The following is a 22,299-nucleotide window of genomic DNA, read 5'->3' as shown; positions in this document are numbered from 1 at the left end:
GCATAAAAAGCCTGGTTGAAAGAAACTCAGAATCAGTTTATCCTATTTATTTCTATCACCGCATTATTCTTAGGGAACCAGATGTATGTTTTGAATGTAGTACTTCATTTGCAAATTACTGAAGTGATGCTCTCCTTATGTTACGCTGTTTGCACGAATCACCTGGTGTCCCTGTTGTTTTGCGGCTGACTTTTGGAAACATGCAACACAAGCGTGCAGAGCGGGTTTGGCAAAGAGCTCGTGCCCATCACCCTTACAGACGTGGACCAGCAGGAGGGCAGCGTTGGCTTACTTGGTAGTTCACGCCTCTGGATTGTGGTTAGTTTTCCACGAGTGTTGCCCTCCTGGCTTACTTGGTAGTTCACGCCTCTGGATTGTGGTTAGTTTTCCACGAGTGTTATCCACCAGAGCTCCCGCTTTTTTTCTGGAAGATAAATTGTTGTTCAAGATTTCAGCTTGAGGGTGCCTGGGTGGCTCAGTCAGTTAAGTGTCTGCCTTTGGCTCAGGTCATGATCCTAGTGTCCTGGGATGGAGTCCTGAGTCCGGCTCCCTGCTCAGCAGGGAGCTTGCTTCTCCCTGGGCTCCTCCCACCTTTTGTTCTCTCTCTGTCTCTTTCTCAAATAAAAAATAAAATCTTGAAAAAAAAATTTCAACTTGAAAATCAGGGTGCACCTCAAGGGCGTAGTTGAATAGCCCCGTGGTTTTGTTGCATTCTTCGTGTCGGTGGACTCTGGGTTCTGTGACATGTCAATTAAATAAATACCGGTCATCTGCTGCTAATGGAGAAGTTTATAAGTGTTTTGTACCAACAATATCTTAAAAATGTGTTGAAAGGTGGTTCGAACCTACATCCAAGTACCCCTCTTTCCAGCCAAGCATTATTTACATGGTTATCACCATAAATATTTGGCCCAGGGCTTTGGTGCCCATTTTTGAACCAAGAATCCATTCAACCTGCTTTCCAGAAGAAGTGGTCTTCAGTTTTATGTTGGTGACTTCACTGCATGTGGTTTTTCTTAGGCAGGAGAAAGTTGGTTTTTTTTCTCAAAAATGAGGAGCAACAAATGACAATATCTGGATTTCAGAAGCGTTCTGGAACGGGTATTAAATACTACGGATACCACAGTGAGACAGTGCCACGTGGAAATATCTGTGGTGGTGATTCATCGCGTGCGTGGGCTTTCTTAAAAACATTACTCTGAGTTCCGAAGGAACGATAAAAACAAATGGCGTGGAAATCACACACAGCCTACTTCACTGTTAGAAAATAAAGGGGCTACTTTCAGAACACGCCGTACGCAGTAGGTCTGAGTAACTGTGTGGTCTTGCCATTGCTCTTCCTCATTTCTAGGTACAGAGGCAAAACGTACCGGGCCGTGGCCAAAATCGTGCGGACATCGGACCAGGTAGCAGATTTCTGCCGGCGGGTGTGTGCCAAGCTGGAGTGCTGCCCAAATTTGTTCAGTCCCGTGCTGGTTTCGGAGAACTGCCCAGAGAACTGCTCCATTCACACCAAAACCAAGTACAGTAAGTTCAAAGAATGAGAAGAGTATTGAGCTGGGGGCCTAAACTGTGGGATAAGGTAGCTGATGGGTTTCTAAAAAAAAAAACAAAAACCTTTGAGAAATTTTTCATGGGAATTGCTGTGAAAGAATTCTTTAAGATTTGCTGTGGCAGATACTCACGTGTCTCCAGCCCAGTGGAGGGACAGGATGACAAAGAAGAGATGGGAAGGGCTATGCTGTGAGTTTCAGGACATTGGCTGGGTTTGGAAATTTATCTGGCGGAAAGGAGAGCTGGATAAAACTGGTTCTTGGTAACGGTTGGTAACCAGCATTGCTTTCTGGGTCCTTAGGCTGAGGAGGTATAGAGAGTGCCTTTGCTCCCCTGGACGGGGGTGAGCTCCTTGTCATAGGCTGCTTCCCCCTATCTATACCGCCTCCTTGGAACTCCCTGGACGGGGGGTGTTTGGAGGGTGCAGAAGCAGCCCGCACTCTCCGTGCTCCTGTGGGGTCAGCTGTCCCCCTGCCCTGCCTTTGCTCTGACCACTTCCCGGCAGGATTTTCGGGCTATCTACCCCACACGTGTGGTGCTCGGCCTTCTCTGGTGGCCTCTCCCACCTCCCGTCCTCCTGTCCTTCCTCAGCTCTGACCTTTGTCCGTATGCACCGTAGCCACTCACAGACACCTCCACCCTGGTTATGTCAAGCTCTGACAGCTCCCTCTGATCCCCGCTTCTGCTCTCGCCACCTACCCCCCTCGGTTATCTCTGACCCGGGCGTGACTGCGCCCCCGTCACGGTGGCCTGGAGGTTTGCTCTCCCAGCCTGCTTTCCGGTTGCAGGCGTATTGACAGGACTCGGGAGTGCAGTCCGCGTGCTGGGAGCCCCGGCTGGTTGAGACTGATCAGCCCGGGTGTCAGAACCAGGAATCGGAACGGACTTGAACCACCGTTCCGAGTGTGAATCTCCTTGTAGTTTTCTCTGTATGGATGCATGGATATGCTAAAAACTCTTTTCCACGCCATTCCCGCGAAGAGTCAGCGCCCTTCTCTGTCAGGTTGGGCCGCCTGGCATTCTGCACCCACGCTCACGCATGGAGAGCCACCGGTGTGTTGGTAGGATGTGGTGACGTCACAGTCTTCTCCAGACATTGGTGACATCACTGACCTTTCTGGAGAACTTGGTTCCCCCTCAAGTTACCTTTGGTCAGCGGAGAGACCCCCTGGAGCAGGCTGCTCAGTAATAGATGCTCCTGAATTACAAAGGACTTGACTGAGAGCTAAACTCTCCCTTGATTGTTTGCCTTAAAAACGGGAAGAGGTGGGTTACCACAGCTTGAATTCAACACGACCGAAATGACTTAGAGATTTTTCCGGGTCTCGTGTGATAAAACGTCAAAATCCTAAGATCCCTGGGTCAACGTATAGTAAATATTGCTGCAGATTGAACTGATGCTCCAGAGGGAAAGGACAAAACCACGCTGGGGAGGAATTGAGAGCACCAAGGCCAGCAGTCACCCCAGTGTGACCCCAAGACTCTGAAAGTGTGCTGCACCTTTGTTGTATTCGGTAAAACTGCTCTGATTTCCAGCGTCTGGCTTCTAGGAAACCTCCGGTAGACGTGCACTGTGTTTTCTCAGCCCTCAGATCGATTTCTTGGGTGTTCGGGATGATTTGATAGTTATTCTAGCTGTGTTTGAAGGACAAGGCGAGTGCAGGGTCCCCCTACTCCTCCACCATCTTAACTCCCCTCCTGGCTTCTCAGGAACCAAACTGCACCAGACTTATCTTGCCCGCACGGGGCCCTGGGGTGTGAACAAATGCTTGTCCACCTGTAACTGGTACGTAGGGACCACCGTGAAGCATTGAGTGTCCTGCTCGGTCCCACTGGGCTCATTTCGCATGTGGGGCCATCGAGCGCCAGGGCCGGGTATCTTGCCCGTGGGAATACAGCAGCGTGGGTGTGCATGGGGGCCACGCTCCGCCACACGTCACGTGCTCCATGGAAGCCTAGCAGCTGTGTGCTTGGGCACTTGTCTTGGCTCCTTCCGACTGTAGATAAAGGTTCCCTTTCTGCACGTGGTTCTGTATGGAATAATGGGGGTTTCGTTGTGGGATGGTCGAGACTTCGGGTAATGAGTCTCGATCAGGATCTTAATTGAAAACTGGATCCTTAGGAGTGGTTTCGATTAGTTGAGTACACATTTAATTTATAAAATACAGCAGTCGTTACTGGACGTTGGTAACTCTCTAACGGGTGCTCTGCGTGTTAATAGAGACTTCTATCAAGGTGCTGGCAGGGTTGGTTTCTCCTGAGGCCTCTCTTTGGGCTGCAGACGGCCGTCCCTTCTGTCCTCACACGGCTGTCCCCCTGTGCTCACCTTCCTGCTGTCTGTCCCTCTTCCTGTAAGCAGGCTGGTCCTATAGGATGAAGGCCCTATGCTTTGGACTTCATTTACCCTTAATCACCTCCTTAAAGACCCCATCTGCAAATACAGTGCCATGCGGGGTGAGCGCTTTAACATTTGAATTTTGAAGACATGTAGTTTTGTCCCTGACACCTTCTAACCATGAGGGCACGGGAGAAATGTTCCCAACAAAAGAACGATCTTTCTCTCTTCTCTTTTCTTTTCTTCCCTCCTCCCCGGTCTTCCTCTGGTCTCTCTACTCTCTCAGTGTCAATGTACTTCGTGTGTGCGACCTTTAGAAGACGTTCTTGATCCTCTCTCTCCTTGCAGCCTATTACTATGGAAAGAGAAAGAAGATCGTGAAGCCCCCGATCGGGGAAGCCAGCACTGAGAGCGGACACCCGAAGCCAGCCAGACGTAGGAAACGGCGCAAGTCCATCTTTGTGCAGAAGAAGCGGAGGTCTTCCGCCGTGGACTTGGCCGCAGGCTCGGGGGAGGTATGTCCCGCTCAGAGCCCCTTCCTGCATGCGTCCGGGACGCGCGGCTGCTCTCGGCCAAGGCCGCAGCTGACGTGTGATGCCAAGTGCTTAGAAACTCCAGGCACCAGGAGCCCTGCAGATTCAGCCCGCCCGGCCATGCGAGCTGGGAGAGGGCGGCGATGGGGACCGTGGTGGGGACCGCAGGATGGGCCTTGGGCCACCCCAGCCCCCCCGGCGGTTTGCACAGGGCCAGCTGGATTCAGTGCCTTCCCTTCTCCCCAGGAGAGCGAGGAAGAGGATGCGGATGCCATGGACGAGGACACTGGGAGTGAGGAAACCAGCTCCGAGCTCCGCGATGACCAGACAGACACCTCTTCGGCCGAGGTCCCCTCCGCCCGGCCCCGGAGGGCCGTCACCCTGAGGAGCAGCTCCGAGCCCGAGCGCCGGCCGCCCGTGGAGAGGCCGCGGCGGGGCCGGAGGGCGCAGGCCGCCTCGTGTGCCGAGGGGGCAGAGCAGGGCGGCGCGGCCACTGGCCAGGACCCAGCGGGGGTAAGGCCCGCAGGGGCCCCCAGCTGGGCTCTGTGGGGCTAGGGCTGTGGGCAGGGTGTTGAAGAAGGAAGCCAGTACGGTGCAGGGCCTTGACTTGGGGCTCTGCATTTAAAATGGCAGAGTAGCAGCAGCTCCAGCCTGGTGCCGAGTCTGGGGAGAAGGCCCGGTGGTTTCCCATCTCAGATGGAGTCCGAGGGGCGTGAGAGCTTTTCTGTGGAAGGTTTTCCAGCCACAGAGGATTCTTGTCAGGAGAACAGACAGAATAGGTCCTTGGGGTGCCATTGGACACAAGGCTTCCCCTTCACGGGAGACGGCTGAGTCAGCGTACCAGATCTCCCCCAAACCCCCAGGCCGTAAGTGGTCAGCCGGGAGGTCATGGGCACCATCATCACCAGGGTAGAGGGGGAAGAACTGGCTGCCTCCTGTGCATTCACACGTCCCGTACCCTCTCTCCGCAGTCAGAGGTGCATCCTCACTAAGCAGGCCCAAGATTTCCTGAACTGGGTTTTCAGCAACTGCTCTCACGGCGCCTTTTTTTCAGCGTCTAACGGCACACAAGTCGTTGGAGGCAAAATCATAACCGAGCTGAGCTGCTAAGAAAGTCCCTCGAGCCCCAAGTCTCGGTGGCTTGTCCAGGTGCCCAGGAAGAGGCCAGAGGGAGGAGGAAAGTCTGACTCAGGTCTGCGGGGTTTACCGAGTGTCCCGCCGACCCTGCAGGGATCGAATGACCTCCTGCCTCCCTTCTCCTGTCAGGACCCAAAGCAGGAGGAGGAGGAGAGGCTCGTTCTGGAGAGCAACCCGTTGGAGTGGACGGTGACCGACGTGGTGAGGTTCATCAAGCTGACGGACTGTGCCCCCCTGGCCAAGATATTTCAGGAACAGGTGCGCTGGTCCTTCTGCTGTGTTTGTTGTATTTTCCTTTGATTTTCTGGTTTAGCTGCTTTCTGTGACACGGCTCTGGTAGGGGAAGGGGTACTCCCTCGTGACTGCGGGGGGCTGGGAGGCGGAAGCCTGGCTCACACGTGGTCCCCGCTGACACCTCCGTGGGGGGCTCTTTGCTGTCCAGCAGAGATGCAAGTCCCAGCCCGGTCTCCCTTGTTGGGGGCTGGGAGCCTGGGGCCGTCTGGCCTTTGTCGCCATCTGGGGAGGGGGGTTTCTGTCTCCCTAGACTACCCTTTTCCCGGTCCTTCCGCTAGGAAGAGCAGGCTTCCCTTGGGTCTCTTTTCACCCATGCCCGGGGGCAGTATTGGGTGGCCAGCTTCTGTAGCAGTAAGTCTTGGACGTAGGAGGCACGCAGATACCCAAGCGTTCAGCACCGGGCCCTCTTGGGCCCCCAGGTCCCTGCTGGTCTGCCTTCTCTTCTCCCCACCTTATGTTTGTTTGATTCATTAGTTCTATACAGCAGGAGAAACAGGGAAGGGATGTGTCCCCATCTTGCCAGAGGCGGAAGCCCTCCTTCTGCTGTGTTGCTCTCAATGCCCCTCTCCTCACTGCTTTCGTATTTCGCTCTTTCCTTTGTAACAATGTTAAAAACCTGTGGTATGTTCGGTTCCATGCTAGTGATGTGTAAATGCAAAACAATCAACATAATCTATACTCAAAGGAATTTTGATTCTGTAGATGAGACGAGAATTAGCTAAAGCGTAAGACATGTTTTGAGCCCTAAGAAAGGAGGGATTTTTTTACGTTGCCCCTTAAATTAATATGGAAAGAAATCGCCTGTCTGGACCCAAGCCACCTTGAAGGCTGCTCCCCGGCCTCCCATGGAAGGTCCGGGTGAAGCCTGTGACCTGTTCTCCCGCGTTCGCGTGAAGGGTTGCTATTTCTCACACTGTCTCACAGCGTGAATGTGTCTTTCAGGACCTCGTACTTAAGAAAGGTACTGTTTACCATGTGATCAGTTAAAGATGTGTCTATCTGGTCTTTCTTTAGATTATACCAACCGATACTCTAGAGAGAGGGTAATAACTCAGGCATTCAATCAGGAAGGGAAAAAGAAAGGCCTCTGATACCCCTGCACCCAGTGAGTCCCCCCAGATCTTCTTCCAGGCCCACGTGTGAAAAGCAAATTAATGTGGTTCCCAGCTCATCCCAGGAGGGGGTGGCTCTTAGCATTCAGAGGTCCCATCTGGTCGGCCCCCAGAGCCTCCAGGAGACCCCAACTCTGTGCACGTGAGGGGGGAATGGCGGCTACAGGGGTTTGCTGTTACCAGCACCCCCTCTCTGAGCGACACAGAAAAGCAAATAGGAAAAAGCTGCATCAGACGTAAAGAACTTAGTAATGAGCCGGTCCCTTCATTTAAAACACACGGACAGGGAGAGAATTGTAAGAACCATGAAGGCTTGTGTGGTTTGGGGCATCTCCATCTTGAAAACACAAATAAAGCAGATTGAACTCCTGCTAGAAGCATTGGCTAGTGTAGCATTTTCCGAGGCGGGCATTTATCAGTAGTGGCCCTGAGAAGATGCTGAGTGCCGATGACCCAGAGCTCAACACGTGGGTCTGTGTGGTCGTGTGTTCATTCCGAGCGCACCAACGAAACGTCTGTTCGTGGGCCTTAACTATATTTAGAAGGCAAATGTGGTAGGCAACATTCTAGGTTAGTCTCAAGTTGTGTTTTTGTTTTGTTTCGTTTTTAGACTCAAAGGCGCACTTTTGGCTGGAAATGGTTTTTAGCTGGGCTGTGGCCGAATAGGGCACAGTGCTCTCCCGCCCCGACTCCGGGTCAGCGGTACGGAGAGAGGTGAACAGCCCCGCGTGCGATTGCTTTCACAGGCTTCTGATGTGAGGCAAGAACGTGAAAACTAAGCTGACCTGGGCAAAAGGCTAAAATGCTACACATGCTGAGTCGTCCTTATTTGCACTTCTAAGCCCAGCTTCTTAGGATGTGTCACGAAGTTCTGAGCCTTCCCAAGCCAGGGTGTCTAAGACACGAAGCGTGCCTGGCACGTTCCCACTTCCAGAATCAGGCGGCAGGCAGGGCGCTGCCTCTCACACTGGTTAAAAACTTGGTCCTACTACGTACCTACTTATTTCTCTTAAGAGACAGAAAAATAGGTAGACTGTAATTGATCATAGTCGTATTCCTATTTCATTTCCAATTTCACGGGAGGCGTTTCCCCAGCCGCAATAAGAAGCTGTTGCCTGCTTTGCTGTCTGAAGCGCTTGGCGTTTGAGTCCTTTTCTGTTCGATCAGCGCCCAAAATTACTAATTTTTGCTAATTTGTTCAGTCATCTTTGAGCGCAAGTGCCCCACGGTCCTGATTTGGGGAGGCCTCCGGTGGGTCCGTCCACCCACAGCGTGAGCTTTTCGATGACCTGCAGTGGGGGGGGGGTGGGGGGGCGGCTCTGTTCACAAGTGTGCGAGAAACTCTGGTATGTGGAACAGTAATAGCTCTGTGCACACCTCACGGAGGTGTAAATTCAGGGCTGTCACAATCACCCGCAGCATTTACAGAAAGTATAAACTTCCCATTACCGGAAGGTATGCCTTTAATTCTGAAATGTTATGGCAACAGCTTAAAGCATCTATACTCTGTAATTTCCTGCTGAGAACGTGTACATTATACAGTAAAACTCCACACATCCTCTAACTAAGAAAAACATGAAACTCTTAAATACAATTTGGCCTTAAATAGAATGTGGCCCTTGGTCCTTGCGGTGCCGTGCCTGTTAGTATGGGGCCCGGTTTTGCTGCCCCCTCGCTGCTGGCTGAGCCCAGAGAAAGGTCTTTCTGTCTCCTTGCACACTGGAGTCTGTGTAGACAGACTCATTCTCCCGGGTGTTTCTCCCCAGCTCCGCTAGTCTGCACCGCACCAGGGCTCCGTGCGGCCCCAGAGACCATGAGACCATGTGTACCAGCCCGTAGTCGGACAGGTTCAAGGACGTAGACACGTCCATCCCTTCCAGCTTGCCCGCACTTGAAGGTCGCACCACGGAGCACGGAGTCTCCTCCCCTCAACCGTGGCCTCACAACCCAGCCGTCTTTACCGTCGGGCGCTGCCCCCTCGCTGCTGGCTGGGCAGAGGGACGGAGGGTCTGGGAAACGCTCTCCCGTTGGGGGGAGGGGGTGGAGGCTGTGATCAGATAAAGGTCCCGAGGCCGTTTAGAGGTCCTGACCATCATCCTTGTTTGGTTTCATCTGCCCCGAGCTCTCCGTGCAGCTTTCCCTCCGCTGCTCAGGGCCCAGGAGGCTGCCTGCCAGGGCCGGAAACTGCTGTGTCGCCCCCGGTTCTGAATGCTTTGAGGCGCCTCGGAGCAGCGGGCTTATAAACAGTGGGCAACAGCCGTAGGAGCGGGCGGTGGCCTAGTCCAAGCAGGGGAGGTTGGGGAAGAGATCGCATGGCAGCAGGCAGACCGGCTTTTCGGGAAGGGGACGGGAGTGGCTGCGGGCTCCGGGGTGTGTGTGGCTAAGCGAGAGCACCTGCCGCGGCCTGTGCAGAGTGGTGAGCGCCGTGGTTCGGGCTCCACGGTTGCAGGGATGCCCATGGGAGCAGGGCTGTGGGAGGCACGGCGGGTGGTAAAGGATAGTAGAGTTTGCCACTGGTCAAAAGTGCGCATTTTCCCCAAAGCTGTCCCAGGAAAGAGACCCAAGTTCTCTGTCCAATTTTGTAAAATAATTTGTGGCATCGCCCAGGATGAACACTCGGGCTATACCGGAAAGAGTCCGGGGCCCTTCAAGCTCTGTAAACCCCGCATTCACTCCCGGGGCCTGTCCCACAGATTCTGCGCTCCGTTGGCAGAAGCCCCTCGAGGTTTAGGAATAAACAAAGCGAGGGGCTATCTTGAGGTTTCTATCTGGGGATCGGAGACCGGAGTTCTCCCTCACCACTAGATGTGAGTTTTTATTTTGAGGATAGTTGTAGCTGAATAGAGTCGACCCTCCTCTTCTGTACTTCGTCCCATGTGAGGTCTCCATGAAAGAGTGGGGAGTCTTCGGGAGCTGGGGACAGGCTGGTGGAGGCACTTCCAGAAACCCTCAGAGTGTGCGCCCCAGCTCACATCTCCCTGGATGGGAGCCCGATGGCCCCATCGGTAGCATCTGTGCTGTAGACTGAAGCTGCTGTCCCCCATGGTCATGGGGTCATGGGGTCAGGAGCGTGGAGCCCCTGTGAATGGATCGGTGCCCTTGTAGGAGAGACCACAGACAGCTCCCTGGCCCCCTCCCCTGTGTGAGGACGCAGTGAAACAGGGCCTCTCTGGTCACCTCCATCTGCCGGCAACTCGATCGTGGACTTCCCACCCTCCAGAGCCGTGAGACCCAAGTGCCTGTTGTTCACCAGGCCCCCAGCCCGCCGTGTCTGTTACCGCGGCCTGGGGGACTCAGATGGCCCAAGAGTCCCCTCTTCTTTCTTTTCCACTTCTGTCCACTTGCCCGATTCTCTCGCTTTGCCTTTACCCATCTGTTGACTTTTAGGTTCACCCAGACCAGGTTTTCCCATTTAGTCATTCAACAAACGTTTAATGAGCCCCTATTCTGTGTCTGGCAGGTATTTTTCTAGATGCTGAGGATAGCGTGGGGGAAACAAGCTAGAAAAAAGTCCCTTGCCCTTATTGCTATGCCTTCTCAAAAGTGAGTTAAAACGTGAGGCTGTCCCTGACCCCACCCTCCCCCGCCCCCCAGCCTGGTGTGTCCTGGGGCTCAGCATCCAGCTCTGTCTGCTAAGCTGTGCGGATTTGGGCCACCTGCATACGTGTGTCTGCTCCCCAGCCGGAGTACACGGGAGCCACGTCTCACTCGTCTTGTATGTCCAGTAGTTACTTTGGGGTCTGACATACGAATAATTTAACAAATATTTTGCAAATAAATGAAAAACAGCTTTAAAGACTTGGCACCTCCTCAAAAACTAAGATTTGATTTACCAAGGGAATCCCCTTCTCCTTCCTGGGCTGTGAGGTGTTGGAAAAATGGAGAAACCTAAAAGCATTTCAGAAAGAACGAGTGAGATACCAGCTTGCATCTGAGACGTAGATGCGCTAACATGTTTTTATGGAGAAATGGTCTGTGCATCCCGAAGAGTGCCCATGAGACCTGTGCATACATGGCATACTAATAAGGTGAACACCTGTGAAAGCCACCATCCAAGGAAGAATCTAGAACATTGCAGCACGGCCGTATCTACTGTCCTATCACACTCCGCTTCATTTCTACCATACTGTTCTGAAATTTGTGTTGTTGTGTTCTTGTTTGATTTACTCTCACCTACTTTTTTGAGGTGATGCCAAAGGGTTTCCCAAAGTAGTTTCCCAGCATACATTTCTTCTCGTGCTCTAGGGCTTCCCGTTACCATATACTTCTCTGCCAACACCTAGCGTTGTGTGACTTCTCCACTTCTGTGGACATGAAATTGTATCGTGGGCCTCATTTGCACTTCCCTGATAAGGTCGACATCTTTTCCTAAATTATTCATCATTTTTGTTTCATTTGTGAAGTATCTACTCGTGCCTTTTGCCTAATATTTTTTTTATATAAGTCTTTTCGTTGTTGATCTGTGTAGGGCCTTCTGTATTCTGGGTATCATTGCCATCCTTTGTTCATTCTACATGGAGCATTCGGTTTGTGGTTGGGCTAGCCGCTCCGTGGCACCCAGTACTGGATCCCGGGGTAGCACCCCAGTTCTGGGTGACCTTATCTCTTAACAGGCTCAGCTTTGCTACCCCCTAATAAATGTTCTCCCCTTCAGTCCCTCATGGCTTCCCCACCCTGCCTCCTAATTCATTCCAATACGTTGTGGCCAATATCAGCTTGCAGATGATCACATGCTATAATGTGACTTCTCTGCCTAACGACCTTTAGCGACTTTCTGGTCACACACCCCAGAAGCTCGTTTCCTAACTGCTGTCTTGGCCCGTCTCTGCTTTCCCTTCAGTGTCTCTGCACTCTCCTCGAATACATGCTCTCATGAACTGCTTGTCTTCCGTGGGTCCTTCCTTCCCTCAGTGATTCCCCTCTGTCCTTAGGTCTGAGCTGGGGCATCACCTGATCTCTGAGGTGTTCCTTGACTCCTGTAAGACTGGCTGTGTTCCCGTCCCTTTGAGCCAGTAGCTCTGTGTCCACACTTTATTCTCTCTGTACTGTGGTGGTCTGTTCCTCATAATGGCCTCCCTTGACGTTCATCCTCTCCTGGGAGGGCGTCTGTTTTGTTCAGTGCAGTAGCCACAGAGGCCATCAGAGCACCTGCCTCTCAGTAGGCACTCAATAAACGCTTGCTTGTTGAGTAAAGAAATGATGACATCCTCCACTTAAATGTGGTGCATGCATATGGCGGCCACCTTCACTGAAATGGTCCGTAGAGCGTTACAGAAGCATTTTAGGGGGCTGGCTTTCAAGTGTAATTGAATCTATATGTCCAAGGATGGCCATCATGACCTAGTATGGATGTTTAGAGCTGCAGTTTTCCCTCCAAAGTTTAATATCAGAAAAGCATGGTTCTAGGGGCACCTGGGTGGTTCAGTCGGTTAAGCATCTGCCTTCGGCTCAGGTCATGATCTCAGGGTCCTGGGATCGAGCCCCACGTCGGGCTCCCTGCTCAGCAGGGAGACTGCTTGTCTCCCTCTCTCTCTGCCCCCTCCTCCCAGCCTCTCTCTCTCTTTCTCTCTAAAATAAATAAATGATTCTTGGGCGCCTGGGTGGCTCAGTTGGTTAAGCGACTGCCTTCGGCTCAGGTCATGGTCTCAGGGTCCTGGGATCGAGCCCCACATCGGGCTCCCTGCTCGGCGGGAAGCCTGCTTCTCCCTCTCCCACTCCCCCTGCTTGTGTTCCCTCTCTCACTGTCTCTCTCTCTGTCAAATAAATAAATAAATAAAATCTTTAAAAATAAATAAATAAATAAATAAATAAAATAAAATAAATAAATGATTCTTAAAAAAAAGAAAGAAAGCCGTGGTTCTAGTTCCAATATGGTCTTCAACTAAATGATCTTAGATAGATCAACTAGCTTTTCTGGCATTAATTTTACCATCTAAAAAAAAGTGTCCTATATCCTAAAATAAGTTTCTCTTCTGCTCTTCATTGAACATAATGGTTAAGCCACCTGCACATGGTTTTATAACATCATCCTATTTCCTACTTATAACATATTTTCCTCAGGCCCGTGATACTCACAAGACTTTGTATCCCTAGACCTTTCCCCCTCTGTCAAGTTTTGATATGATGTAGGTGGATTTGCCTCTGAAAGCGGAGTTGGGCTCCCAGGTCCCAGGTCAGGGGGTACCATTATTTGGTTCATGACCTTGAGCAGAACCTGTTTCTCAGCACTTCCAGTTTGCCCTTTACTACAGCCAGCCTTAGAGGTGGCGTCTGAAGAGCAAGTAAAGTAACGTGCAAAAGCACGATAGAAAAAGTGAAAAAAAAAAGAGAGAGAGACCGCATCAAAAATTCATTGACAGCTTCGTTAGTTTATCTGCTACTTTTGGCGTGTATTCAAGACTGATCAGTTTACTTTGGGGTTTGATAAGGTCCAGTTTGAGTCTTGGGTGGGATGTGGCCTGGACTTGCGCACACCACAGCCGCGCTCCCGTAATTGAGACAATTAATTGCGCCCGCATTGGTGCCTCTAAGGTTGATGCTTAATTTTTATTGCTGCTGTACGTATTAGGGATTATAGCACATCGAGGTGCCTTTTGAAACTGGTCATACACTACATTATTCTTATTCCTACCAGTAGTCCTCCCAAGGCTAACCTTTATGCCCATTCTGGGTTGTTTTTTGTTTTGTGTGCTTTTGGAATTTTTAAGACAGCTGAATAAACCATTATCTGAAGAAGATAAGCTTCCTACGTGTAACTCAGGATGCATGATGTCGGAGGTGCCCGTGTGCGGTGGTAGGACTAGTAAGTCTCCGTGGCTTACGGCAGGCTCACCGCTTCTCCAAATGGCAGAAATTCTAGTTTGCTGGGTGTGGTCTGTGCTCTCCTTCTACCACTGGTCTTTATTGTTACCTTCTCTTACTTCCTATGGAATGTGAAGACTGTCTTGGTGGATAGGAGGAAGGGATTGCACTTATAACCAATCACACAATATCTACATAAATAAACCCAGTTTATTATAGGAAGCAAGCTGGTGAAGAGGCAGAGATGTCCATTGCGGGGGGATCTTAAAGCTTTGGGGTGGGCCTTGTCCCTGCCTTCTGCAGTGAATGCAGCTTAACAGTCTGATGACTCTTGTCATTGCCTGGGCCCGGTGCACGGCTTCAGAGAGCTCACGAGGACAAGACCGGGATGCAGACCGTGCACACCTCGTTCTGGGTGGTGCATGTGTGCAAATGGAGATGCGTGCCTTTGTGTGCGTCTGAATACCCGAGTTGTCCTCAGTAGCCAACTGCTCTGGGTAGTGGTGCAGCTCTCCGGCATCTTGTCACCCGTTTCAATGGTGAAATGTCAGACCTTGGCAAGGAAGAGAGAGAGCTGCTGCTTTTAGTAGAGCGCTCTTTCCTGGTGCTCACGTGGAGTCACAGCAGAACACGAGAGGGACTGGGGCGGGGGCCGGGGGGCGAGGGGGGTTCTCCCTGCCAGGGGCTGGAAGCTTGGGGAAGAGGAGGTCCTGCAGCAGCTCACCTGTTCCACCCCCTCGACCCCACCGGCCTAGGCGTGTGAATTTCATAGTAGCCAGAATTTTCGGAGCAGACCGGTTTTATTAACCAGAAAGATGAGAGAGTTCTCAGGCCAGGTTGGTATGTCTGCCAACGCTCTCCTGAAGTGAAGGCCCTTGGCCCCCAGGATGAAGCCTGCCGTGACAGATGCCATCCCTTGTGCCCGGTGCCTCGGCTCTAACGTGGCTTTGTCTCCTGGCAGGACATTGATGGGCAGGCACTGCTGTTGCTGACTCTCCCCACGGTGCAGGAGTGCATGGAGCTGAAGCTGGGGCCCGCCATCAAGCTGTGCCATCAGATCGAGCGAGTTAAAGTGGCTTTCTACGCCCAGTACGCCAACTGATGCTGCCCTCTCGGGAGTTGACCCAGAGTCGTGTGATGCGGCGTCGTGGGAAGGTTTGGGGACCGACGCTTTATTTCTTGGGTGATAAGAGCTGGTACATACACTGAGTAGCAGCGAAAAGCAAGAAGCACAGAGGACCTCCTTCACCCTCCAGCCTGCGTGATAGTAGCCCGTTTTCAAGCATACCCAGGGCCACAGCGAGGCTCCTGGAGTGGTGGACGCTGCGGGAAATGGGAGAGCGTCTCTGTACGTCCACGTGTCTCCTTTCTCCCTCCGGAAACCAGGCAGCTCCCTGTGAAGGGCTTTCCTCAGCCACGGTCCACTTTGCTTTGATGTCTTTTCTGAATGTGCCCAGGGAGGACACGGGCTGGTGGTTTTGCTCTGGTCGTTCCAGACGCTTCTTTCGTGACGACGCCCATGGGGCCGTGGCTGCGTGGCTGTCAGTTTGATCTTGGTGGCAACTTAGTTCTCAGACACACTTGTTGCAGGATGCGGTTACAAAAGGATGGGCTAGACCCGCATCACCTGTCACAGGTGCCTTTTAGGAAGTGGGGGGCGTGAAGGCAGGTGGCATATTGCAAGGAGACCGTTCTTCCCGAGCGACGGACGTCCAGAGCCTGTGGAGCGTTCCGTTTGCAGTCTTTTATAGAACTTCACATATTGCTCACTTTCTCATTTAATTGTGACCAGATCAGGGAGTGATTCCTTTAGTCTGTTGGGAAATGCTGAGCTGTGTATTGAAGGAAAAGCTTAATGTCAGAGACGAGTGGGAAGAGGCTTCGGGAAGCTTTTAATAAACCAGCTGTGTCCCCATAGAAGGATCCCACAGTGAGTCTGTCGGTGAGACTGGCTTTGAGTGCCACTTGGATCAGCCTGGCCCTGGGATGTCCGACGGGAAGCAGGGCAACCACCTGGCTCGGCCCTGCTCTTCTGGTGGCCCGGCTGACGGCCCCTTGTGATCCTGGATGACCACATCACTCTGGAGCCTCTCGTCCACCTCCTGCTAAGGGAAGGGTCTCAATCCGCCAACGTTGAGACACCGTAGGTGAGAAAGAATCACATCAGCAGTGTTTACTGTTTCCGGCAGCCCACTCTGGCTTGGAGGGTGCCGAAGACATTTCTTGGGCAGTTTTCATTAAATCCGTGAAGTCACTTGTAGAGAGATCTGGGACTCTTGAGCATTGGCTGGGTTTTTTTTTGTACCAAGCACTTCATCTGCGTATGCCTGTGAGGGACCCAGTGTGCTCACTCCAACCCGAATGGACGGCCCTCCTCCGTTGGGAGGCGTCCAAATGCCTTTCGACACGCGTGCAAGGAAACCAGACCTTGAGAGAGTCTGGACGTGGACACGGAGGGGAGCACGGCCTTCTGCTGCTCTTGTGCCATAATTACCTTGATCTTTTCTCCTTGATCAGTATCCACTGCTGGCGGGACATCATGGGGTGGGCTGCTGAGCTGTCCTGTTTCTGCATACGTTGTAAAGCACGATTATCTGTCAGATTTTGCCAAGTTTGATGACTAACGCTAACCTTTATTCACAGTCTGTCCCTGTTAACAGATGCAAATGGAAAACCGATTTTGCCAGGTGAGTTTTTCCTTTCCACCCTAGCTGATTTCTCCCACCAAGTTTGAAACATTTGGCAAGTGGGTTTGCCTGGGGACCTGTGCTGGAAGGACCAGCGTCCCACACTGGAAGCGCCCGTGGTGACTCGTGCTTGGCTCGCAGTCGGGGCTTCTGTGTCCCACGCCGAGGGGTCCCCCGCTTCCCGGGTTCCCACTCCTGCCTGCCTTCTCAGCCACATACTTTTAGCCTTACACACTCAGCCTTGTGGAGTCGATTGGAAAGGGTATCCATTTCAAGATCTTTGGCATTTTCCCTGCGCTGACTCACTTGTGATCCTTCGCTGTGGCCTTTTCAAGCTGAGCTATTCCTGTTGCATCTGAAACCGGAGCGAGGGGGTGTGGTGACTGCAACGTAATGTACTTTCAGAACGGATGTCCCCTCCTCGTGCCCTTTCAAGGAAAGGCGCGGGGGAGGAGGTGCTACATGGGATGAGGCAGATCTTGCAGGCGTCCCTGGAGCTGGAAGGCCTCCCCTTGGCAGCCCGGGCAAGACACGGCCACCTTTGCTGGGGAAGCTTCCTGCTTCCGTGTGCCCGACACCTCGTCCTCAGTCCCTCTCTGTGCGGCGATCTGTCACTTCACCCACGTCCACGTAATGGTGCGTGGTCAGCAAGACGTGGCCGGGGCCAGAGGCAGAAGGCCCGGCTCCGGGGTAACCATCACGAAGGTCCTGTGTGTGTCCCCTCCTGGCCCTCCAAGAGCCAAGAAACCTTTTAGGGCCAAGAAGATGCTTTTGCCGTGAGTGTCGCCACCGTCCTCCTGAACTTGGATTCTTTGGGGGATTTCCACTGGTGGGTGTACTTCCCGTCGGTAGTTAAGTTGGCAACGGAATGGTGAGGTGGTGTTCGTTCCTCTGTAGGATTCACCTCACGTCAGCTTCTGTCTTATCAGTAGGGCCAATTTCCAAGGCACATTTTACCGTGTTGTTACTGTGTCTCTTAAGGCAGGAAATGCTGAGTTTACACCTCTACCCACCCACCCCCCCAGTACCACCACAGCCCCAGCCAAACGTTTCTTGGTTGAAATGCCAGCAAGTGACGCCTCTCGCCCGCTTCTCTGTCCCCAGACGCTTCAGTCTCTGCTCTGTCTCTATGATAATACTTCGGGACCAAAGTCCTGTCCTCTGTGTAGCCGGGTCCTGTGTACACCATGCCGCTCTTTACCTCCCGTAGCTGGTCGAGAAGCGTGTCTTCCTCTCCTGCCCGAGCGGACACTTGGCATTCTGTACAGTGTGTGTAACTTGAGAAGCAGAAATGCTGCCTCGTCTTTAAGGCTGACAGTCACGACGCAATCCCATCCAGAAACTAAGGGAGCTGGTTCAGCCCCTGCCTTCTTGACTGCGTCTGTACTGTGTTGGGAAACTATCCTACCCACAACAATATAAACCTAAAAAGAGGAGGGTACGGCTGGCATTGCAAGCGAACTTCTTTGCTTTTCCAAAAAGAAAAGAAGAAAAAAAACAACCAAAAAAGGAAAATGGAAACCAGTTTCCTTCAAGTTGCATCATCCAGAGAACTCATCCATCGCTTTTAAAATTAGGTTCATTTGATCAAAGTTTGACTCACACACAGTGTTTGGGCTGTGCAGCGATTAGGTTGCTTTACCTTATTTGATCATATTTGAAAGAGTATTTCCTGTGTTTGCTTTGATTGGTTCCTCGGTACATTAAAATGACTCAAACCTTTGACCCTGCCCCCTCTGACCCTTGCTATAATCTCTGGAAAGTTGATTTGGATCAGTCTTTGAAGCTTGGTCTGAGTGTCCTGACTCGTCTCTTAGAATGCTGAGTGTTGTATCAAGCAAGTTCTGAGATTTGCCTTTTATCTTAGACCAGACACCTCTCTAGGAGCCGTTCTCCCTTCGTTTTGCAAGCACTAGGGGTTTTTGTAACTTCTTACGTAGAACACCCATTTATGTTTATTTCTGTATATAGAACTATAAAAACTGTATCGTTGAAATCTTTGTTGTGGTTTGAGCACCATTGTTGCTTTTTGGTTAAGGTGGTGAATCTAGGATCCAAGTATTCGATTCTGTCTTTAGAAAGCTGTGATCACGTGTGCAATTATTTCTGAAGGAAAAGATAGTAAGTTTAGGTCTCTGTAGTTTTTAAGGAAGCAATCATTGAAGAGATAGACATATACTGCCCGTTGTGTTCTGGTGCAATAACGAATAGCAAGGAGAAGCTCTGTCTTCAACTATTACAATGTAATGATTCTCTTACTCGTTTCCTGTTCTTTTCTGTTCAAGAGTTTTCTGGAAATGGCTTTCGTCCCTTTAACTTGGTTGAATATTTCAGTTGGTTCTCATAGCTTTCATCACTAGAGTTGGTTTACAAGTATCCCAAAACACGAATGCGATAAAATCGAATTGTGCTAGTTTTGACCCCCTGAATTTACCTAAAAATTGTAATTGCTGACACATGGTGCTGCTTTGGGTTTTGGTTAAAAGCATCTCTAGTTCAGGTGGTAAGAACTAACCCAAACAATTTCCTCAGCGGTGGTCTTTCCATCTTCCTGGTTGGTTTTAAATGCTGAGGATTCCGTACCAGCAAACATGTCAGTCTTGTCATGCAACGAAGCCAGAGTGGTGCTCCCGTGGGCCTGGCGGATACTCTGAAGAAAAAGTAAAGTTCTGGGACCAGGGTTTGCTGAAAATCAGCTTATGATGGGAAATTGGAGATAATTTTTTTTAAAAATGACAGAAGAATGAAATCATCTCATTTGTTGTTCACGATGGGAGCTAGCATGATATCCAGAAGCATAAACTATCCCTAGTCGTGAATGTCAGAAGCGCTTTTACTGTTTTGCATTCCAGTTTGAGTAGTTTGTATTGAGATCTGATTCATATCTTGTGTACGTTTCGGTGTGTAAAAGGAAAAATTCGTGTTCTTACTTTTGGAATTTGCAGGACAAAGGGCATGTTGTTGGTTTGCTGGAAGGTTGTATTCTGTATATATGTTTTCATGTAAATAAATGAAAATCTATATCAGAGTTATATTTTAATTTTTATTCCAAATGAAAAGAAACCCTTTTTACTTGAAAAAATTGTAAGCCACATTGTTAATAAAGTAAAAATGAGTTCTATGGTGGTGTGTGTGTCTTTCTATGTAAGGTCACTAAATATTATCTTTAGGGTTTGCGTTTTGTTCTGTTTGTCTTTTCCTGCTATGCACTAAAACGTGTGTTTGTAGGGTTTTAATAACCATGGTTCTGAAAGTCCCGTGTGATCTTTCAGCGTTACCCAGTAGCTTTGGCACTTTTTATTCAAGGCACTTGTGTTTATTCTTTTTATTGAAACATTACAGTGTATCCTACACAATCGCCTCTAGGCTTTCCCATGGTCAGTGATTGGGTTCTTCTGTGATTGCCTGCTGCCTCAGGACGAAGACGACTTTAAGTCCCCCCATCACTCCACACTCAGCGTTGCTGAGGGACGGAGCCAAGGCCAAGGGAACGAGCATTCAGGGGCAGGTGGTGGAGGAACATCCCTTTCTTCCGACCCTAGCCCACCTTAATCATCCAACTTCTCTTAAAGTATATTATGTTTGCCCCTACTGACAAGCAGGTTCTGTATATAGATATTTTTGTTGTGTTCTGTTTTGAATTATGAAAGAAAGCTTTTTCCATCAGTCCATCTTTACTACCAAAAACAAAGCCTACGACGGTAGACAAAAGTGGGAAGCATATCGTTCATTTTCCCCAAATATACTAGAAACAAAGAAGTCAAAGGTTATAGGGCTGAGTAAATAAGATTATTATATTTCTATTTGTGCTTGAAGATCCTTGATGACAAAGAAATGGAGACTGGATATATAATAAGATAAAGTGGAAGCTGAACACTTTTCCGGACCTCTCAATTGAATGAATTAAAGCCAAAAAAAAAGATACAATCCCTTCCATCTCTCTCCGTCTTGTCACCAAGAGCCTATTTTTAATGCTTCTGCTCTCTGGTGAGGCTGTTGTCAATTTTCAGGTCACTAGAAACCCCTTCCCCTTTGTTCTGGCATCTGGTGCTGCTACTCTCTTATTTCAAGGCTGTGGGACAGTGCCACGCTTCCTGGAGGTTCAAGGACCACAAAAGAAATGCTGTTTACACGGACATGACCTTGAGTGGCTCCCGTGTGAAGACAGGACGTTTCATCAGTGAGGTGAAAATACTACGTCAGGGTACTAGCTGGGCCACAGTGGTTTTCTAGGGAAGAACTTACTCAGGAGGCTTTGTGATGTCAGCCCACACTGGAGTAGCTCCTCTGTGCTGTTGAGGCTCCTGTTTGGAGGACTCACGGGGACGAAAGCTCTCCTTGCGCTTTTCTGAAGTCCCATCAGCGCTCGATTCGCATGCCCGCCATGCCTTCCCACCCAACCTCAGGGTTCGTGTTCTAATAGTCGTTGCCATCTTTTGCTTCAAAGTTGTTGGAATGGCAGACGTGCAACAATTAGGTGTGCATTGTGGAGAGAGAGTGAGACCGGGGTGGAGACGGACGGCATCGGCTTGGAGAAGGACTCTCGTACTTTTCAAACAGTCCTGGGTTGAAACACTGGTTGTACTGCTTGCCATGTATGTAACACAAAACCTCAAAGGTAGGTGGTAATACATCCATACCCGCTTGACAGGAGGATTAAAGATACTGTGTGGCACTAAGCCAAGAGTCTAGCACAAAGAGGGTGAACCCAATCCCTCGATTTACTGGGCACATCAACTCCTGGGCCCTTGACCACTCGCTGGAACGTCTGGGTGGCCACAACTATTGTGTCCATCGTGCCCACCGCAGGGGGGAGCCTCAGGTACCCAGGCCTGACCCAGTCACACCCTGGAGAGCTGGGCCCCCTGCTCCACCCCTGAATTCTGAGGAAGAACACACCATGCGGTGCAGGATCTGCACCTTCTTTTCAGAAGGGTGGTGACAGCCCACGGGCAGGGGAGTGAGGGTCCTGAGGGTCCTCGAGCTCCAGCTTGGGTCAGTGCAGGAGGGGGAGAGCGCTAGCAGGAAAATGGGAGTTCTGGGGTGGCCTGTCCAGAGAGACCCCCTTTGTTTTTGTAAGCAGAGGCCAACCCTGTAACACACCACCTTATATTTGCTGTCCTTCCTTCCCTGATTCCATTTCCACTTGCCCTCAGTTCCGTTGCCGTGTAATTTTATCCCACAATCAAATACTAGCATATAAGCTTTGCCTCAGACTATGTTATCTTTGGAACCCCAAATTAGCCAGTTGGTGCCAGAAGCTTTCCAGAAAACAGAGCCTCCAGATGGGATTGGGGAATCCGACTGCCACCCATCTGAAAGCCACGGGACCCTCTTGCTCTTCAGGAGCAGGTAACCAATCCCAGCAGTGTGCTAAGCATCCCTAGAGCTCCTGCGTGCGGCTGACTAGGATGAACGGGAGGCAGGCAAGGCTTCTACCTTGGGCGGGGAGCCGGGACGAGGATATCCGTGAACACTGTACGTGGGGGGGCTGGCTTGGCAGTGCTGGCCTTGGAAACGGGAAGTGGCTGGCAGCCTTAGGAAAGCAAATTACCAGCTTGGGTGCATCGAAGGCAACTTTCAGAGATATTCTTGTCTAAATCAGCCACAGGGAAGACTCGCTGAAAAATCAGGCCCAGGATCTGATGAGGAGGATGGTGGAGCTGCAGAAGACGTGAAGCGTGAGACCTCGACATGCTTCCTTCTGCAATGTCAGATGGCGATTTTTCCTCATAGTGACAGAGTGAGCCTCTGAAATGTGGGATGGGGTCACAGAGTACATAAGCCAAGAACCTTGAACCTTCCATTGCCCTGTCCCCTCCTGGCTGGCCGGCCTTCCCCTCGCC

General features: G+C 50.9%; 1 protein-coding gene across 6 annotated transcripts in view; it reads left to right on the top strand.

The window, feature by feature from the left end:
• Nucleotides 1-19,574, top strand: part of SFMBT2 (Scm like with four mbt domains 2) — a 227,876-nt gene extending 208,302 nt beyond the window's left edge. For 4 of the 6 annotated variants that reach the window (XM_078075125.1, XM_078075121.1, XM_078075122.1 and 1 more), the window contains 5 exons: nucleotides 1,352-1,527; nucleotides 4,238-4,404; nucleotides 4,669-4,935; nucleotides 5,689-5,817; nucleotides 14,728-19,574. In XM_078075125.1, the coding sequence (XP_077931251.1) occupies nucleotides 1,352-1,527; nucleotides 4,238-4,404; nucleotides 4,669-4,935; nucleotides 5,689-5,817; nucleotides 14,728-14,868 (880 nt within the window). In that variant the 3' untranslated portion in view covers nucleotides 14,869-19,574. The remainder of the gene's footprint in view (nucleotides 1-1,351; nucleotides 1,528-4,237; nucleotides 4,405-4,668; nucleotides 4,936-5,688; nucleotides 5,818-14,727) is intronic. The other 2 variants (XR_013448983.1, XM_078075123.1) reach the window with 2 other exon arrangements.
• The last annotated feature ends 2,725 nt before the right edge of the window (nucleotides 19,575-22,299 follow it).

This window comes from Halichoerus grypus, chromosome 6 (assembly GCF_964656455.1).
Source record: "Halichoerus grypus chromosome 6, mHalGry1.hap1.1, whole genome shotgun sequence".
Taxonomy (NCBI): domain Eukaryota; kingdom Metazoa; phylum Chordata; class Mammalia; order Carnivora; family Phocidae; genus Halichoerus; species Halichoerus grypus.
The sequence above is the reverse complement of the archived record's forward strand: the minus strand, read 5'-3'. Positions and strand labels throughout refer to the sequence as shown.